This window comes from Mesoplodon bidens (genome assembly GCF_964165515.1).
Source record: "Mesoplodon bidens genome assembly, contig: HAP1_SCAFFOLD_608, whole genome shotgun sequence".
Taxonomy (NCBI): Eukaryota; Metazoa; Chordata; class Mammalia; order Artiodactyla; family Ziphiidae; genus Mesoplodon; species Mesoplodon bidens.
The window spans coordinates 201,217-219,605 of record NW_027672699.1 but is presented as its reverse complement, the minus strand read 5'-3'; the positions used below and the strand labels follow the sequence as shown (position 1 = coordinate 219,605).

Sequence of the window (18,389 nt, the reverse complement as noted above, 5' to 3'; positions counted from 1 at the left end):
CCTCTCACTGTTGTGGCCTCTCCCGTTGTGGAGCACAAGCTCCAGACGCACAGGCTCAGTGGCCGTGGCTCACGGGCCTAGCCGCTCCACGGCATGTGGGATCTTCCCGGGCCCTGGCACGAACCCATGTCCCCTGCATCGGCAGGCGGACTCTCAACCACTGCGCCACCAGGGAAGCCCCTTGAGACTTTTTTCTTTAAGGAGCTGTGTTATGAATGAGCCCCACGTGGCTGGTGCACACGGATGTATCAAGGCACTTTTTTTTTTTTTTTTTTTGGTACGCGGGCCTCTCACTGTTGTGGCCTCTCCCGTTGCGGAGCACAGGCTCCGGACGCGCAGGCTCAGCGGCCATGGCTCACGGGCCCAGCTGCCCCGCGGCATGTGGGGTCTTCCCGGACCGGGGCACAAACCCGTGTCCCCTGCATCGGCAGGCGGACTCTCAATCACTGCGCCACCAGGGAGGCCCTCAAGGCACTTTTTATTGTTACAACTAGGGTGGCAGGGAAGAGTATGTGCCACTGGCCCATCTTACATTGCACAGGACAGCTCCCAACAACAAAGAGCTATCCAGTTCAAAATGTCAGTCATGCCAACGTCAAGAAATTTTGCTACAACATACTTAGAAAGTCCTGGCATTTTGACTTTAGCATACGCTAACTTTGGGTACAGGTTTCAGTCATTTGAGCAAACTGCTGAAGGCATTCCCAGGTAGCCAAGCTAACACGCTGAGTCTGGAATGGGTGTTGAATGCACTCGTATCAACAAATCCAGCCTAACCCAATATTACATTACTCCCACCTGCTTCAATACCTACAAACTCCACACACATTATTTCTCAGGTTTCTATTGATATAAGTTATAAAATTCCGTATTTTAGCAGATAGCGTCTCCTCATGGTCATCCTTTATACCCGGTGGGTACCCACCCCTTCCCTGCTCCCGTCCCCATTTCAAGGACTCTAGTCTGATTACTAGGTCTGGAAAAACGAGAGGTAGTGGAGGCAAGTCTTGAGGATCCACAGACCCCTGCAAGGAAACTACCTCAGAGTAGAGGCAGACTTCCTTCTAATAGCACAGCAGGCTCAACTAAGAGGTCACAGGTCAGAGGTCACAGGCCTCAGCTTTGTTGGAATCTGCCCATATATTTCCACCTCAAATTTCCAGGATTCTACTCCTTCCCACTGATGCCCTATGACATAAGAGAATCTACAAGGTTGTGAATCAATGTGTTGTCATTCAGCCACTGACTGAATTTGACTTTGGATCCCCTTAAAAAAATAAACAAATAAAAAGGAAGGAAAGAAAGATAGAAATGCTGATTATAACAAGTCCCCCAAAGTGTTGCTATGTAGCCAAGCTCAAAGCTAAGACAGAAAATCCCCAACGGTAAAAACAGATTTCGAGCTCAAGCTATCAACTGGGACTTGAAACTGAAGGCCCTACAAAGGCCAATGGAACTGGATACAAAGCTAAAGATTTAGTCTTTAGCATAGATGGGAGTCAAGGTTAGAGGAAGCCACGCACTGGGAGTGAGTTGTGAACTACTCAACACTAAGAATGGAAGAGCAGCTCTTTCATTGAATGTGAAGAAAGAAACAGGTAGTCCCTAGTTGCTACCACTGTCTTTGAACCAAACTAAAGAACAAGGTCAACCAGAAGGGCAGATATGAGAATCAAAAAGGAAACCTCTCTGGAATCCTCACTGAACCAAGTCTAAGTTCTGCTCTACTTGTGGTCTTTCACTTACAGAGACAAACCTTTTGGGCTTACCACAGGGATCAACAGACTTTTTCTCTGAAGGGCCAGAAAGTAAATATTTTAGGTTTTGTGGGCCATCAGTGCTCGTCACAACCACTGAACACTGTCAGCACAATGGGAAACACTCAAAGATGGTAAATAAATGGATGGGCCAATAAAGAGCTTTTATGTTCCAATAAAGCTTTAAAGGCAACGAGCCAGGTTGGGCTCACAGGAGGTAGTTTTCCAGCCCTTGACTTAACTCACTAAACTACAAATTACCTTGAGAGTTGGTGGTTTGATATCTACCAAACCAAACCAAACAAGAAAGCCCTAGGATTTCTGACATCTAATGCAATGCAATTTGAGGTAGCATGGACTTTACATACACATGTGAAGGTGTGGTCTAGGAAACCAATCTTGGAAACCTGCCTCTCACATTAAATACATCTTTTGCTGAGTAAAGCCCTTTAACCAAGTAAGTGTTAAACATCAGTGAAATGACCAAGAAGTAGGAAATGGTATGCAAACCTCCTCCTTAACAACTTGTTCCCATCATTCTAGGTTTCTTCCCTATGCACATTTTTCCTTAGGGAATCGTTGATAAATTTTACCTCTAAAACTTACCTATTTCCACTCTCTATCTTCAGGATTTGCCCAATCACTGTTACTTTGTAAACAATTTAAAAAAGTTTTTTTGGGGGGTAAATTCCTTTTTTCCCACAGCTAATGGTTCTCTGTGTCATAGTGTCTGGAACGACCCAGCTACTTCTCCAGTCAGACCAAGCACTTGAAAGGACAAGCCGGTACCCCGAGCTATCCATCCATTCACCCAGTAAGGAAGCCTGATGAGGAGAACTAGGATGTGTAAATTTCTACTGTTGGAATTAAAACAGAATATTCTGGGCTGCACGGATTTATCCTAAACTTCAAATGCATTAATTATAAATAGACCGTTACACTGACTAATATTCTGTCTCTTTGAATAACCATATACATTTTTTCTTTTTTATAACTGATTTCTACAGGTCTATTCCTTAATTTTGGCCATATATATGTATACCTCATGATGATAGGATTTCTTGCTGTGAGGGATTAATATGTTCTTAGTAATTTTTAATATTATATTTTACATTATTTTACCACCTATGTTACTATAAAAATAACAGTATTTTACTGGGAAATTGATGCTCAATGAAAAATTTAAAATATGGAAGTTAAATGTGGAAAAAATCCCTGAAAATCTTGCCACTGTTTACATAAGGGTGAATATCCCTTTACAGATGATAGGATGCATTAACACACACACATACATGTTTGATAAAGGTATGTGATGTACCTACCTAAAATACATTAAACTGTTACATGCTTCTGTCATTAAGTTTAAGCCATCATTTTAACAGACCTGTTATTACATAAGTATCTTAAAATATAAAGACATTCCTATTGAATATTTCACTTTTACAAAATTTAGTAACATTGACATGCTACTCACCTTTTCTACTTGAATTTCCTAATTATAAGGTCCTATTCTGTGATTTCTATATCAAAGGGACGCACGTTCTATGTTTTGATATGTACTCAGCAACTTCACTTTGAAAATCAATTTTTCAATCCACCGCTAGGAAAAAGTGTGCAAGTCAGTCATTGAATAAATATGTTTGATGAAATTACCAAATTTCAACAAATAATTTTTTTCTTTTTATCTCAGGCCAGAGAGGAGTAAGGAGATAGAGAACTTGACAAAAGTAATCTACTTCACACAGCCTCTTTTCTCTACTTAAGAAGTCCTGATGAAAGTAATGCTAAAACCCTTGGGAGACAATCACATCAAAACCTAGACGGAAATGTGGTGAATAAGAAACCAACGATCAGTTCATTTACTAAGAAATGTTTGTCCTCTGTCACTGTCATTAGTAACTCTTTCTGACACTTAAACCTCTGCCTTGACGTTCTTGAAAAAAGGGTCAACAGTATGCTTTCTGTATTGCAAGATGAACAATCCATTTTCAGTAAGTCTATACTGTCACAAAAGATAACCAAATTTGTACTGTATAAGGTTCACAGAATATTAGATAGACAAAGTCCAAGATAAGATCCAACTTGAAGCGAGGCTGGGGGGAGACAAATGGAGCTCATCATAACAGGACGATGCCACATTAATATTACAAATTGCAATACTGAGTGGTTTTCTAACACTTCAAATTTTTGTCTCCCTGAATTACTTTTAAGGCCAGATTTAGGTTAACTCCTCTGAATACAAATTTTTATGAAATTTTGGAGGGGATTGCAACATAATTTTCAAAAAGTTTTTCCTCATTCATTAACTGAACAAATATCGAGCACCTACAAAGTAGCTGACAATGTTCAGACTGTAGATTCAGAACAAACGTCGCTGCATTCGTGGAATTTACGTTGTAATGGGCATAAATTTTGGCATGTTCATCATACTTTTGTACAAGGCCTGCTAAAACTCACACTAAGGCTTCTCCCCTAATATTTAATAGAGGTCAAAGTTCAAACTTACTACACCACTTACCAGAGTTCTCTGCCGTGTGGCCTCCTGACTACTGGGACATGTTGAGCTATGGCTGAAACACCGACTTTAATGAAACAAATGATTTTTTTTTTCTTCTGAACTTGATGACTGGAAGAATTCACATGACACCTGAGTTGTTTCTGTCTCTGTTTTCATCATTCTATGGAACTTTTTTCGTGTGTGGGCTCTCTGATGGTCTTACCACTCCTATCACTTTTATAGGATTTATCAGCAGCATGGATTCTGTGATGAACTGTCAGATTGGAGCGCCAACTGAAGCTCTTCCCACAGGTCTCACACGTGTAAGGCTTCTCCCCCGTGTGCACTCGTTGATGGGACTGTAGCTGTGAAGGCCGACTGAAGACCTTACTGCATCTGTCACATCTGTACGGCTTCTCTCCAGTGCGGACGCTCTGATGAAGCTGAAGACTTGAGGCCTGACTGAAGTGCTTCCCACACTCCCCACACTTACATGGTTTCTCTCCTGTGTGGACCCTCTGATGCATGTCGAGGTTCAGGCTCCGCTTGAAGCCCTTCCCACACTCCTCACATTTGTATGGCTTTTCTCCAGTGTGGACTTTTTGATGGGCTTGAAGGTGTGAACTCCGACCAAAGCTCTTCCCACACTCTTCACAGTTGAATGGTTTTTCTCTGCTGTGGACTCTCTCATGGGCCAGAAGATTTGAGGCCTGCCTGAAGACTTTCCCACACTCCTCACAATTATACGGTTTCTCTCCGGTGTGGATTCTGCAATGAATTTTAAGATCTGCTCTACGACTGAATCCCTTCCCACACTCTTCACATTTGTATGGTTTCTCACCGGTATGGATCAGCTGGTGGATCTGAAGTCGTGAACTCTGATTGAAGCCCTGCCCACACTCCTCACACTTGTAAGGTTTCTCTACACTGTGGGCCTTCTGATGGATTTGAAGATATGAACTCTGACTGAAGCCCTTCCCACATACCTCACATTTATAGGGCTTCTCCCCTGGGTGGACAACCAGATGAACTTGATAATGGGAGTTCCTCCTGAAGCTCTTCCCACACTCATTACATTTGTATGGTTTCTCTCCTGTATGGACTCTTTGATGTGCCTGAAGGTTTGAACTCAGAGTAAAGCCTTTACCACACACATTACATATGTATGATTTCTCTCCAGTGTGGACTCCCTGATGGGCCTCAAGACTTGAAGGCCGACTAAAGCCTTTCCCACATTCCTCACATTTGTAGGGCTTTTCTCCTGTGTGGACCCTCTGATGAATGTATAGATTTGAGCTACAAATGAAGCCCTTCCCACACTCCTCACATTTGTACGGTTTCTCTCCCGTATGGACTCTCTGATGGGACTGAAGGTGTGAATTCCGACTGAAGCTCTTATCACATGTGTCACATTTGAATGGTTTCTCCCCAGTGTGGACTCTCTGATGGTCCTGAAGGTGAGAGGCCTGACTGAAGGCCCTCCCACACTCCTCACAATTATAAGGTTTCTCTCCCGTGTGGACTTTACAATGAATAGTAAGTGCTGACCTACGACTGAAGCCTTTCCCACATTCCCCACATTTGAATGGTTTCTCTACAGTGTGGACTTTCTGAGGAGTCTGCAGCTGTGAGCTCTGACTGAACCCCTTGCCACACTCATCACACTCACTGTGTTTTCCTCCCACGTGAACTCTCTGATGAATATGAAGAACCGAGCTGTAACGGAAGCCTTTTCCACACTCACTGCACATGAGACTTCTCTTTTGAGTGTAATTGCTGGTGAAGATCAAAGGTGGAGAGATCGGTGAAGGTTTCTTTACATTCATCACACTGGTAAGGATTTTGTCCTGTGTGAATCATAGTATTCTGATCCAGTGTTGAAACCCTCGTGCTATCTTTTCTATAATCGCTGTAGCCGTAAGATTTTTGACCCTTGTGTACTCCATGAGCATCAAGGTGATGTGAAATCCAACTGATGGTGTCAACATCCTCTTTACACTGACACAGTTTATTTTTCATGGAAATTTGCTGGTGTCTATTCTGATAATTCTGGGACTCAGCCAATGAAGTTTTCCTCCAAGAATCCTGGGCTCTCAAAGTTGCAAACCTTGGATTTCCAGTACTACTGGGATCACCTGCTTTATCATTTAATATACGGTTCTCATCTTCAGAAATTTGAATAGAGTCCTGCCCCAATCTGGCAGGGGGAATCACCTTGTTTGTGGAACTGACAACTATTTATCATGGAGTCTTGGCATCTGGTTAAGTCATTTGCAATCTGTTGCCAGATTTGCCAGCAGGAAAGCTCTTCACGTGATCCTCTGTCTTGAACGGCCCTCAACTCACTTTGATTGTTTTCTTCTATATGGACAGAGAATTCAGAGATGTGGACACGTGAAAGCTTTGTTCAAAGATTCAAGATTTTACACTTAAGACACAGTATGAGACTTTAATGAACCTCAGGATGGTTCAGCTGATCTTTCGCACGACAAATGAAGTTCTCTGGTTTATATACTAACAGAAACCAAGAGATGGTCTGTTAAACTCCCAAATACTTAGCATTAATGAAACCCATTTAAAACCAAATGACTACTCTGACATACTATTTAAATCATCTTTCAAAAATTACATGTCATTCCTACCATAACACAGTATCAATAAAGACAAGCATTTTGCTGTGCTCACAGCTTTAACAGTGCCTAGCAGTTAGTCAGGGCTCAAGAAATGCATGCACAGGTGAACTCAGTTTGATTTCTAGGATTCTCTACAATTCTGAATCCCAGGTTAAGTTTGAACCAAGTCAGAGAAGCGAAACAGCTTTTACACGTCAGGTATCAGATACAGGAAAAGGACTGGAAAGTACAGTTTTGCTTAAGTTGAAAGGCTGCACCCGAGGCGGCAGCACACCAAGGGGGTTAGTGCTGAGGAGGATATGAAAGGTGCTAAAAACCGGGACTTCCCCGGTGGCACAGTGGTTAATGATCTGCCTGCCAGTGCAGGGGACACAGGTTCGAGCCCCGGTCCGGAAAGATCCCACATGCCGCAGAGCAACTGAGCCCGTGAGCCACAACTACTGAGCCCACGTGCCACAACTACTGAAGCCCGCGTTCCTAGAGACCGTGCTCTGAAACAAGAGAAGCCACTGCAATGAGAAGCCTGCGCACCACGACGAAGAGCTGCTCCCACTCACCACAACTAGAGAAAAGCCCATATGCAGCAACGAAGACCCAATGCAACCAAAAATTAATTAATTTTAAAAAAGGGTCTAAGAATCAGTGGGGTTAAAAAAAAGCATGAAGACCTATGCACTGGATCCTTCTGAGGCATTTGTGCTGCCTAATATGTTCCTCCACTCCCCCTGCCAAGCAGGAGTCAAAATGTAGAGGCTAGGGAAGAATGCTGTCTCTTTAAAAACAGCATGGAAAATTTTTGGACACAGATACATTGGTCTTTAACAAGAATGAGTTCCAAAGTGAAGAATGGGGTTTATGAGTGAGCTGGGAATAACTTCCATAGCCTGTGATAAGTGTTGAGAAGAAACAGACTAGAAACTATTAAAGAATGATCAAAGCACCCAAGGTGACATTATCTAAAATGCCTTCTACAAGATACATACAAATGCACACACACACACACAAAATGTTTGTAGAGCTAACAAAGATCGATTTCTTATTAGTGAGGTGGGCTTTGGAGGAGGCAAATGGGACGCAGCGGGGCAAATCTTTTAAGGGAAAGGCTAACTCACCAGCTGCCTGTTTTCTGAGACCTGTTCTCCCCTGGTATAAGGGATAAGGAAACAGAAATTTCTTTCCTTCTATGGGAGGGTTACCTAAGAAGTAGACATAAGAATCCTCATTCAAAACAGTATTTCCTCCCCAAATGAATTTGCTCTGCTACTAAGAGCTCAAGGAAAGTCACAGGGAAAGCATTTTACTCAGTTTGGTTATAATTACAGGTTCTATACATATTTTTTGTGCAAGTTGATGAGGGCCAACTTGTACAGAAAGGCAAACACACACATACACACATCATGGGCACCTGAGAAGTTAGAATTAGGCTAGGAATTCATTTGAAGACAAAAAAACATTTAGCAATATCCCTTATTCACTCGGATTTGTTCACCGCCTACTAGCTATTTTCATGGAAGGCTAATTTCTCTATCCATTAACTCATTCGTTTATTCAAGAAATATTTAAGAGTTCCTGTCATGTACCAAGACTATGCTAAGCACTGAGGCTAGTGAGCAATAAACATATAACAGACCAAATTCCTCCTGCACTCCTGGATTACCCTCCAGTGGAAGAAAGAGAGGCGAGAAACAGGTGAACAAAATGTACATGAGTGAAACGCTTAGAGACAAAACAAGGCAGGGCAGAGAGAGTAAGAAAGAGAGGACTGTATTTCCCATAGGGTGGTCAGAGGACAGCCACCTCCTCATCTTTAAGGTGACTGACTGAAAGAAGTAGAGGCCTAAAAGATTACAGGTGAAAGAGCATTCCAGGCAGAGAGAAGGACAAGGAAAAGGCTCTGTGGCAGAAGCATCCTTTGCAGGTCTGGAAAAGATAGGGTAAGAGGGAGGAGAGGTGGTGTATTCAGGGAGGTGGTGGAGAACGAACAGCAGCCCACAGAAGGCTCTAGAAGCCACTTTAAGTGGTTTTTATTCTAAGTAAAAGAAGCCACAAGAGAATTTTGAAACAAGAACATAACCTGACTTAAAGTTACAAAAGATCACTTTGCCACCTAAAGAACAAACTGTGGGAGGAGAAGGGTGGCAACAGGTGACCAGTACAAAGACTATGCAATAATCCTGGAAAGAGATTTCCAACTGGGACCAGGTGATGGACAGCACAGGGCTGGTGAGAAGCAAAACAGATAGACAGCTAACCACAGGAACTCACGACTGCTTGGTTCTCACCTAAATTTCTATCTGCGTTGCTGAATTCATCAACCAAAGCCTCTCTTCTCTTTCTATATGTTTTGTATCTCGTTTGAAGAATGAGAACATGCAAAGTCACAAGTTAACATGAACGGGCTAGAGCGAAAGTTTACTAGAAATTTGAGTTCCAACTGCATATTCAAGGTATTGAAAGCTGTGTTTTTCAAACTTTGTATCACGACCCACTGAAGAAACAGCATTTATTTCACAACCTAGATACACAGGTAGAAAAGTATACATTACTAAAACGAAGCTTGAATGACCTATATCTAACCAATGTCTCTTTTCATGAAATCTGTTCCCACTGGCTCTCACACCACTCATGCCATCGCCCAGAGTTTCTGCTGCAATGTGTTGTACTCTTCCTAAGAAACTCTGATATTTTCTATACTTTTTTATTTCATTAAAAAATCACACGTAGGGCTCAATAAATTGGCTTTATGATCCACTAATGGCAGGGAGGGAAATCTGAAAAAGAATACACAAGGTACAGCAAGATACTGTCGATTTACAGTTCTTTTACAGAATAATTGAAAAGGACCTGAAACACACTGTTTGGAAAGACCAGAGGCATCCTCTCGTGTCCCACAGGAATTGCAAAAGTCTGGTCCCCAAACTCAGGGAACCACCTCAAGAGGCCCAAAGCCTTGAAACACCAAGGTCACAAAGACACTCGCAGAGAAAGGCTGTCCTCACCCACTGAGACCAGGTTCCGGAAGTTTTCCACCATCACATCCTGGTACAGCTTCCTCTGGGCCGAGTCCAGCAGCCCCAGCTCCTCCTCTGTGAAGGCCACGGCCACGTCCTTGAAGGTCACCGCCTCCTACGACAAACACCACCACCTCAATCTTATACCCAGTGGCCAGTGGAAGAGGGGCAGCCCCGAGGAGACGAGGAGGATGGGAAGTTGCTCCGGCTCCTGTGAGGTGTGCAGACTTCCCAGCACCCCCTCCTTCCATCCTGCCAATGCCACACACTGACTTTCCTCAGCCTCACCGGACGTGCAGCTATGAAAGAGAAAGCTTTGTGTATTTACCTGGGGCTCTCAGACAACTCATAAGTAAACTCCCTAGAATTCTAACCCCTGGATCCTGAACTAAAAAGCTTTCACTGTTTAATTATTATTGCCAAGTGCCCCAGAAACAGTTACCAATTCAGTCCTGGCAGTATTTGATGGCACCTGCTTTCTCATTGAGGTGGGAACCAGCTGAGAAGGAGTGTTATCTGTGGAAACTAACCAAAAGGCCATGCCAGGTCTCTGAATGAAAACTCTCTCTTTCCCCGTTTCTGTCTTTCGCTTGAATGCAATACTCTGACTCCAGACCCTTGGTTTTCTGGGTGAGTCTGAGTTGGTTCCTCCTTTTTTCACAACCCCTATTCTTTATATTTAAAACAAAGATGAAACCAAGCACCTCTTTATACAATTGTTCTGAGCTGTCTATGCAGTGACAAGTGCTTTAAGTACCACTGGACTTTTTAAACTAAGGTCATGTATTACTCTGATTAGAAAAAAATAGAAGATGGAAAAAGAAACAAACCAGTAAATAAAATACACAAAGGGTCTGACTCAAGCATGGGGAAGACTGAATCTAACTCTGGTCGTGAGAAAACTTCTAACCATACATTATTTTTTCTGCGTGAAGCAGCAGTTTGATCCTGCTGTGCTCTGCCGTATTTGGATATTCTACCAAAAAACATCCAAGGCACCACATGGAAAACATACCTCTTAAATTCTGAATACCTAAACCTACTATGTTAAGGGCAAAAAGGGGCAATATTCTTCAGAACAGATATTTTGAGAACAAGGTTAAATCAGGAACACTGTCACTGTAGTGCTCCGAAAACAGGAGAAGTCTTTCAACTCAATGTCTGTGAATAAAGAATAGTTTAAAAAATAGGTGCAGGGCTTCCCTGGTGGCGCAGTGGTCGAGAGTCCGCCTGCCGATGCAGGGGACACGGGTTCGTGCCCCGGTCCGGGAAGATCCCACATGCCGCAGAGCAGCTGGGCCCGTGAGCCGTGGCCGCTGAGCCTGCGCCTCCGGAGCCTGTGCCCCGCAACGGGAGAGGCCACAACAGTGAGAGGCCCGCATACCGGGAAAAAAAAAAAAAAATAGGTGCCTAAGTTTGCAGGAACATGATAAAGCAATTAAAAGTGAATGTTAGCTAGTATTAAATGAAAAAAACAATTTAAAACTGTATCTATGTTATAAATACAAATACACATCCATGAATACATATGATGAAGAGATTACAGAAATATAAAAGCAGCTAATTTGTAAGCAGGTAAGCAGTAGACTGGAAGATGTCCTTCATTTCCCTTAATTTTTCTTTTACTTGTAAAATAAAAAAATGATGAAATAAAACAAAAATTAAAACCGAAACCAATTAAATTTAACAGGAATTTTAAAAAAAGCACACATGGCACACTCAGGTCCTCATATGCTTAGACTCTCCTTGAAAGAGAAAACCCATATGGAACTATACCCAATATTTCGTAATAACCTATAAGGGAAAAGAATCTGAAAATATATGTATATATATGTATAACTGAATCACTTTGCTGTACACCTGAAATTAATACATTGTAAATCAACTATACTCCAATCAAAAAAAAAAAAGAAAAAGAAAAAAAAAAGAGGAAAACCTGTGTCCAACCTGAGTACAAAAGTGGCGTTTTTAACAGCAAGAAAGGCAAGCTCTACTCACCTGGAATGTGCTCATTTTCTCTCTCCTTCTGGGGCAGTGCAGAGTCCTAGCAAGACAGACAGGGAAAGAAGAAGTCAAACTGGAAACTGGTTTAAAGAAAAAGAAGTCACTAACCCACGTGGTGCTCATTGTGAATTACCAAGGCTCCCAGTCCTCGGGGTGGCTACAGCTGATTATGCTTGATGAGCAGAGCCCCACGCAGATACCAGATGCCCCCGTGAACCCCCTCAGTGGCTGTGTGAGGAATGACCTGCCCATTCATACACAGTGGCCCCCTCACAGTGTGCCTGCAGCTTCCACAGGGGTCATTCTTATTCTGGGTATGGTGTAAACAGAGACCATGTAAGTCAGAGTAGGTTTTGGAGTCAATAGGCATGGGCTCTGATCAGGCTACGCCATTCACTAGCAGTGTCACCCTGGGCAAATTATGCACATCCCTTCGCCTCAGTTCTGTCCTCTGCCAGTAGGGGAGAACACGGGCATCCACCTCGTGAGATCGTCATAAGGTAGGAAGCTCTGAGAACACCACTGTCAGGGTTTCTTATTTCTTAGCAACTGCGGTAAAGCAGATGATATTTTAGTTAGAAATTATCCTTAGAGATGTGATTTCTACCAACAGAAGACTGTCAGACATGTGGAGGTCATACGTTGTTGCCCTGTTATGTGAGAGTCTTTAGACTTCTGAAAATCTCTGCTTGTCTTCCTAAAGATTTTGTGACTGCAACAATAATATTTAAATTGACATGGACAACTTTTTACAAAAGGTATAAAAATACGTTAAGTTTCTTTTTAGACAGGAAGTACCCTTTTGACAATTATGCACAGAGGTAAAGAGAACTAATAAAAGCCAGGATTCTGCAACAACAATAAAAAATAGTTTGACAGTCCATACCTAATTCAAATGAAAAAAGACAGGAATCTGAATTGTAATTATATCATCATAAATATAGGAAAGTTTAAGAAATAAATGGGAGACTTCCCTGGTGGTGCAGTGGATAAGACTCCACATTCCCAATGCAGGGGGCCCGGGTTCGATCTAGTACAAAAGATGGCAATGATTCCACTCCCCAAAGCTTGGGAGAGAGACATCTTCACAACTTCTAACGACCTCCATTTTGACTCTACACTTGCTAGCTGTCTTCTGCTCAATTCAGGATTCTGAAAGGGGCCCTGACAGTTGACAATAATTAGTGGGGGAATAAAATCATTGGACTAAGTAGGGCTTTGGTGAATCCAGCTCAGTTTTATCTGTGACATCCAGCAGGGTCAATTTCCTCGGCCTCAGTTTCCAGAAAAGACCCTCTCTTGAGCTTCTCGAATTTTCACGTGCATGTGAATTACTGCGGGATCTTGTTGGAATGCAGCCTCCTGGGCCCCCTACGCAGAAATTATAAATCAGAAGGTCTCGAATGGGGCTCAAGGCTGGGCATTTCTATCCAAGTGATGCCAGTGCCGCTGGTTTGTGGACCACAATTTGAGTAGCACTGCAGTGGAACATCAGTCCCACAAAAAACAGCCTCCACTACACAGAAACATACACAAAGAGTAACCAGACAAAAAGGCACTAAAACATTAACAACTGCTATCTTTACATCCTAAAGTTATAGATAATTAAAATTTTTCTTTATGTATATATCTGCATTTTTCCATAATGATTATGCTGCTTCTATGATATACATATTATTTGAAATAAAATAAATGACCCAGTTGAGAAAACTATCTTAAAAACTCATAAAATAGCCTAAACCTTGCTCTCAAGGTCCCCACAATTAAGTCCCAACCTACTTTCATGATATGATTCTAGCCAGTACCCTATGCTCAAAGAGAATATACCAAAGGGATTAGCAAACTCAGCTGCTGGACTCAAACTGCCTGGGTCCCAACCCCAGCTCTGCCTCCTACCATCGGGGTGAGGATGGGCCAACAGGGTTGTGTTCCCTGCCCCCAGCTCCTCAGCCTTAAAGTAGAGAAAACAGCAGTACCAATTCACAGAGCCACTGCCTGATGGAAATGTGGTCATGTGCATAAAGCTTTTAGAATGGAAATTAGTGACCAAGGCTCAGTTATCATCGTTACCCATGTCCCATACGTTCTACAATTTATAGGAATATCTTAAGTAGAAGAATGCCAAGTCCTACTCACGTGGGGCTCTGTTGCCTCTTCCTCCGTGCAGTGCTTTTTGAGAAGCCAGGGCTGGGGAAGGAAAGGAGACTGTGAAATACCAGGGCTGTTGTTTCCATCCCCACTAATTCATACCGCACCCCCTTCCGCCCCCGTACCAGCTAGAAGTCCTCTCCTTCCAAAACAGGCCAGGAGTCCAGGACAATTCAGCTTCCTGGGCTCACAGAATCCCGCTGCGAAATGGGTGCCTCCCGAATTAGCGTAGTATTAATACCAACAACGTATCAGGCAGTTGTAGACCTTTTACTTGTGCTATCTCGTTTCTTCTCACAACACTATGTTAACAAGGCATTCCTTTCTCCCCCCTTTTACCGAACAGCAACGGAGGCACAGAGGAGTTAAGCAACTCACCCAGTGTGACGCCGTATGAAGCGGTAGGGCTAGCTCATAGGTGGGGGACGGGGTCAGGTTAGGGGTGAAGAAAACCGGGGAGACCCTCAAACCCCAGGAGGCACGACCTGAGCCCACCCCATCCCGGGTACGTTACCAAACGCAAAGAAGCTCCGCCCGCGGGACGTACATCACCACTCCAGGCCCTCAAACCTCCGCTTTTAGCCGCCCCTCCTCTTTCTCCCCAAATGAAAGGTCTGCAAACGTTGGCCCCAGGCGCATGTCGGGGAAGCTTGAATGGGTCGTGAAGAGCGGACCTGAAACACCGCCATCACGCAAAACATGGCTGCTACGTGTCCTCCTGGGGCGGAAGTGCCTGCGACTAACCCGGAACTCCTGGACCACATTTCCCAGAATTCCGCGGGCAAACCTTTACAGCGAGGCGTTACTGTAGCTGCAGTATATGGGACTACACGAGTTTACGAGCTCTGGACTACATGTCCCAGAATGCAAGGGTGGGTGCGGGGGTGTCTACCGGCACCAGCTCTGGACTACATGTTTTCACTCTGGTTTTCACTTTCCGGAATCCCTGAGAAGGTCTCGGGCAGTCTTGCCGTTCTACTGTGTAGGCTTCAGAAGAGTGTAGATTCTGTTCATTGAAAGGCGTACAAACTCAGTAGAATTTTGGACGTCTTCAAGAGGCTAAGCGACATAAAAGCATTACCAGCCACGAAGGCTTCCTGGTAAACCCCAAAGAGTTTCACCATTGGAATAAGGGGAGAAGGAAACTGGGCTTTCTTTGGCAGGGACTGAAGCCAAACGCCAAAACACCTCATTCCCTGAGATTGTGTAAAGGTGAACGTGTTTTGTTAGCATCTTACAACCCGTGCAGAAGCAAGGGAAAATCCTTTCTAGAGACAGACATCAACATCCTAGGTCTCGAGTTATTTCTGTAATTATAAAATCTGTGACATTGCTATTTGACCAAGTGAACTTTAAGGGGAAGGAAAAAGCATTACTTGACATACGGAGGGACACTTCACAGTCATAAAAGTTTCCAATTATCAGAAACTAATAACTTCAGCTGATACTTTATAAAGCAAAAATTGACAGAACCATGAAGAGAAACATTCAAATTCATAATTGGATCTGGAGATTTGAACACATACATAGAGGGAAATGTTGAGCCTTAAAAGCATATATTAAAGTAGAAAGGGGGGCTTCCCTGGTGGCGCAGTGGTTGAGAGTCCGCCTGCCGATGCAGGGGACACGGGTTCGTGCCCTGGTCCGGGAAGATCCCACATGCCGCAGAGCGGCTGGGCCCGTGAGCCATGGCCGCTGAGCCTGCGCGTCCGGAGCCTGTGCTCCGCAACGGGAGAGGCCACAACAGTGAGAGGCCCGCGTACAGCAAGGAAAACAAAAACAAAACAAAACAAAAAAAAACAAAGTAAAAAGGAAGTTGAAAATTGATTCAGAAAACATCCATTTCAGGAAGTTAATAAATGAATAATAAAACTGAAGAAGGCAGATGGAAAAATATAAGATCAGATTAATGAAATACAAAATAAAGTAGATCCCACACACACCCACAAAACAGAAATTAAAGAAAAAAACAAAACAAACAAAAAAAGATCATCCATAGTATAAACAAAGATTTTTTCAAAAATTTGTTCCAAATTCTTTCAGGAAAATATCCTCCAAGAACTATTCCTGACTTAAGCCAACATAGCACACAGGATTTCTTTCCACTACAAGTAAAGTGAAATCTTGGATATAGCATGATGAAATACGGTAACATGATTAAGTTTTATTTATTCACCTCCTGTTCCCTATGGCACCCTCCACTCCCTTCTCTACCCCGTAAGCTACCATTCTAATTTGTTTGATGTGTTTTCTTTTGGGTGTGTTCTTGTGCACAATGTGCACTTGTGTATATTTTCAATTCATATAAATAATATTGTGTCATAAAATTCATTCTGGTGTTTATTTCCTTCATTCAGGAGTATATTTTTAAGATTCACCCATCCGGGCTTCCCTGGTGGCACAGTGGTTGAGAGTCTGCCTGCCGATGCAGGGGACGCGGGTTCATGCCCCAGTCTGGGAAAATCCCACGTGCCGCGGAGCGGCTGGGCCCGTGAGCCATGGCTGCTGAGCCTGCACGTCCGGAGCCTGTGCTCCGCAGCGGGAGAGGCCACAACAGTGAGAGGCCCACGTACCGCAGAAAAACAAACAAACAAAAAAAAACATTCACCCATCTATCTAATTTGTTTCATAGAGTTCCATTTTCTGCACCCACATTTTACCTGTACTCTTCCAACTGCCATGCCAATGACAATCAAGTAAACATCTTCTTACATTTGTTTATAGACGTATCTGAGAATTTCTTTGGAATACATACCCGAGTGAAATTATTTCATAGCAAATGTGTATACTTTAATAATATAGCCAGATTGACTTCCTGAACGGCTCCACCAGTCCAGATTACCAAAGAGTTGCACGTCAGGTTTTTGTGCAACCACTTACCTTCATTTGGACGACTCATCACCGTTTTGCTAGTGTATTAAGTGTACAGTAGTATCTTGTTTTAGTTAAATTTCTCTGATTTCTAATAAGTTTGATCTTTTTTTCAAATGCTTGGTAGCTTCATCTATAAATGTCTACTTAAAACTTTTGCCCCATTTTCTAATGTGGATGCTATCTTTTTCTTCCTCATTTCTATTACATATTCTGATTATTAATACCTTTTCAGTTTTACCAATTACAAGTATCCTTTCCTAATTGGGCACGTGTTTCTAAAATTTTTCTATTGTGTTCTTCATGGAATAGAAATCTTTAATTATAAGATAATAAACCAATAATTTCTTAATATCTGTGCTTCTGAAACTCCTCAGGTGAAAAAATATATTTCTACCTTTTAAAAATTAACTTTCTAGACTTATCTTTCACATGTAGGTCCTTTAAATATTTTGGAGTCTATTTATGTACATTTTATTACATGGGATCCACTTTTATTTTTCTCCAAGAGAAATTCTTAAAAATAGTGATATTCATGGCTTGAAGATTCAATATTACAAAGATATCAGTAATCCTCAAAATGATCTATAGGCTCAGTCAAACCCCAATAAAAACACCAGCATTTTTTCCCCTTGGAAATTGATGAGATGTTTACAAATATTATGTGGGAAAGCAAAGAGCTACAAGAAGAGCTGGGGGCTTCCCTGGTGGCGCAGTGGTTGAGAATCTGCCTGCTAATGCAGGGGACACGGGTTTGAGCCCTGGTCTGGGAAGATCCCACATGCCACGGAGCAACTAGGCCCGTGAGCCACGTAGTGAGCCTGCGCGTCTGGAGCCTGTGCTCCCCAACAAGAGGCCGTGATAGTGAGGCCCACGCACCACGATGAAGAGTGGCCCCCGCTTGCCACAACTAAAGAAAGCCCTCGCACAGAAACGAAGACCCAACACAGCAAAAATAAATACATAAACTCCTACCCCCAACATCTAAAAAAACATAAAAATAAAAAACAAAAGAAGAGCTGGGACAATCTGAAAGAAGAATGAAAAGAAAGATATTAGTCACATTAAATCTTACTATAAATCTACAATATAAGATAGTCTGGTGTTCGCTCAAGGATAGACAAGATAATAGACATCAAAATCCATGTTGAAACAGACATTATAACAACGTGTAAAAAGAAAACACTGCAGGGAGTTCCCTGGTGGTCTAGTGGTAAGGATTTGGCGCTTTCACTGTGGTGACCCTGGTTCAATCCCTGGTCAGGGAACTGAGATCCCGCAAGCCACGCAGCACGGCCAAAAGAAAAAAGAAAGAAAAGAAAACACTGCAGCAGAGAGGGGAAAGAACTCTTGTTAATACAGTTGATCCTTGAACTAGGGTTCAAGGGGGTTAGGGGTGCCAACCCTCTGCTAAGCTGAAAATCCAAGTATAACTTATAGCCAGTCCTCTGTACGTACATGGTTTCTC

General features: G+C 42.9%; 1 protein-coding gene across 1 annotated transcript in view; it reads right to left on the bottom strand.

Moving 5' to 3' along the window:
- Positions 1–9,614: 9,614 nt before the first annotated feature.
- LOC308609827 (uncharacterized protein) overlaps positions 9,615–18,389 on the bottom strand; it is a gene marked incomplete at its 5' end in the record, with an annotated part of 123,908 nt that continues 115,133 nt past the window's right edge. The window contains 3 exons of the mRNA XM_081259123.1: positions 9,615–10,013; positions 11,897–13,273; positions 14,039–14,089. Of these exons, the coding sequence (XP_081115249.1) occupies positions 13,101–13,273; positions 14,039–14,089 (224 nt within the window). The 3' untranslated portion in view covers positions 9,615–10,013; positions 11,897–13,100. The remainder of the gene's footprint in view (positions 10,014–11,896; positions 13,274–14,038; positions 14,090–18,389) is intronic.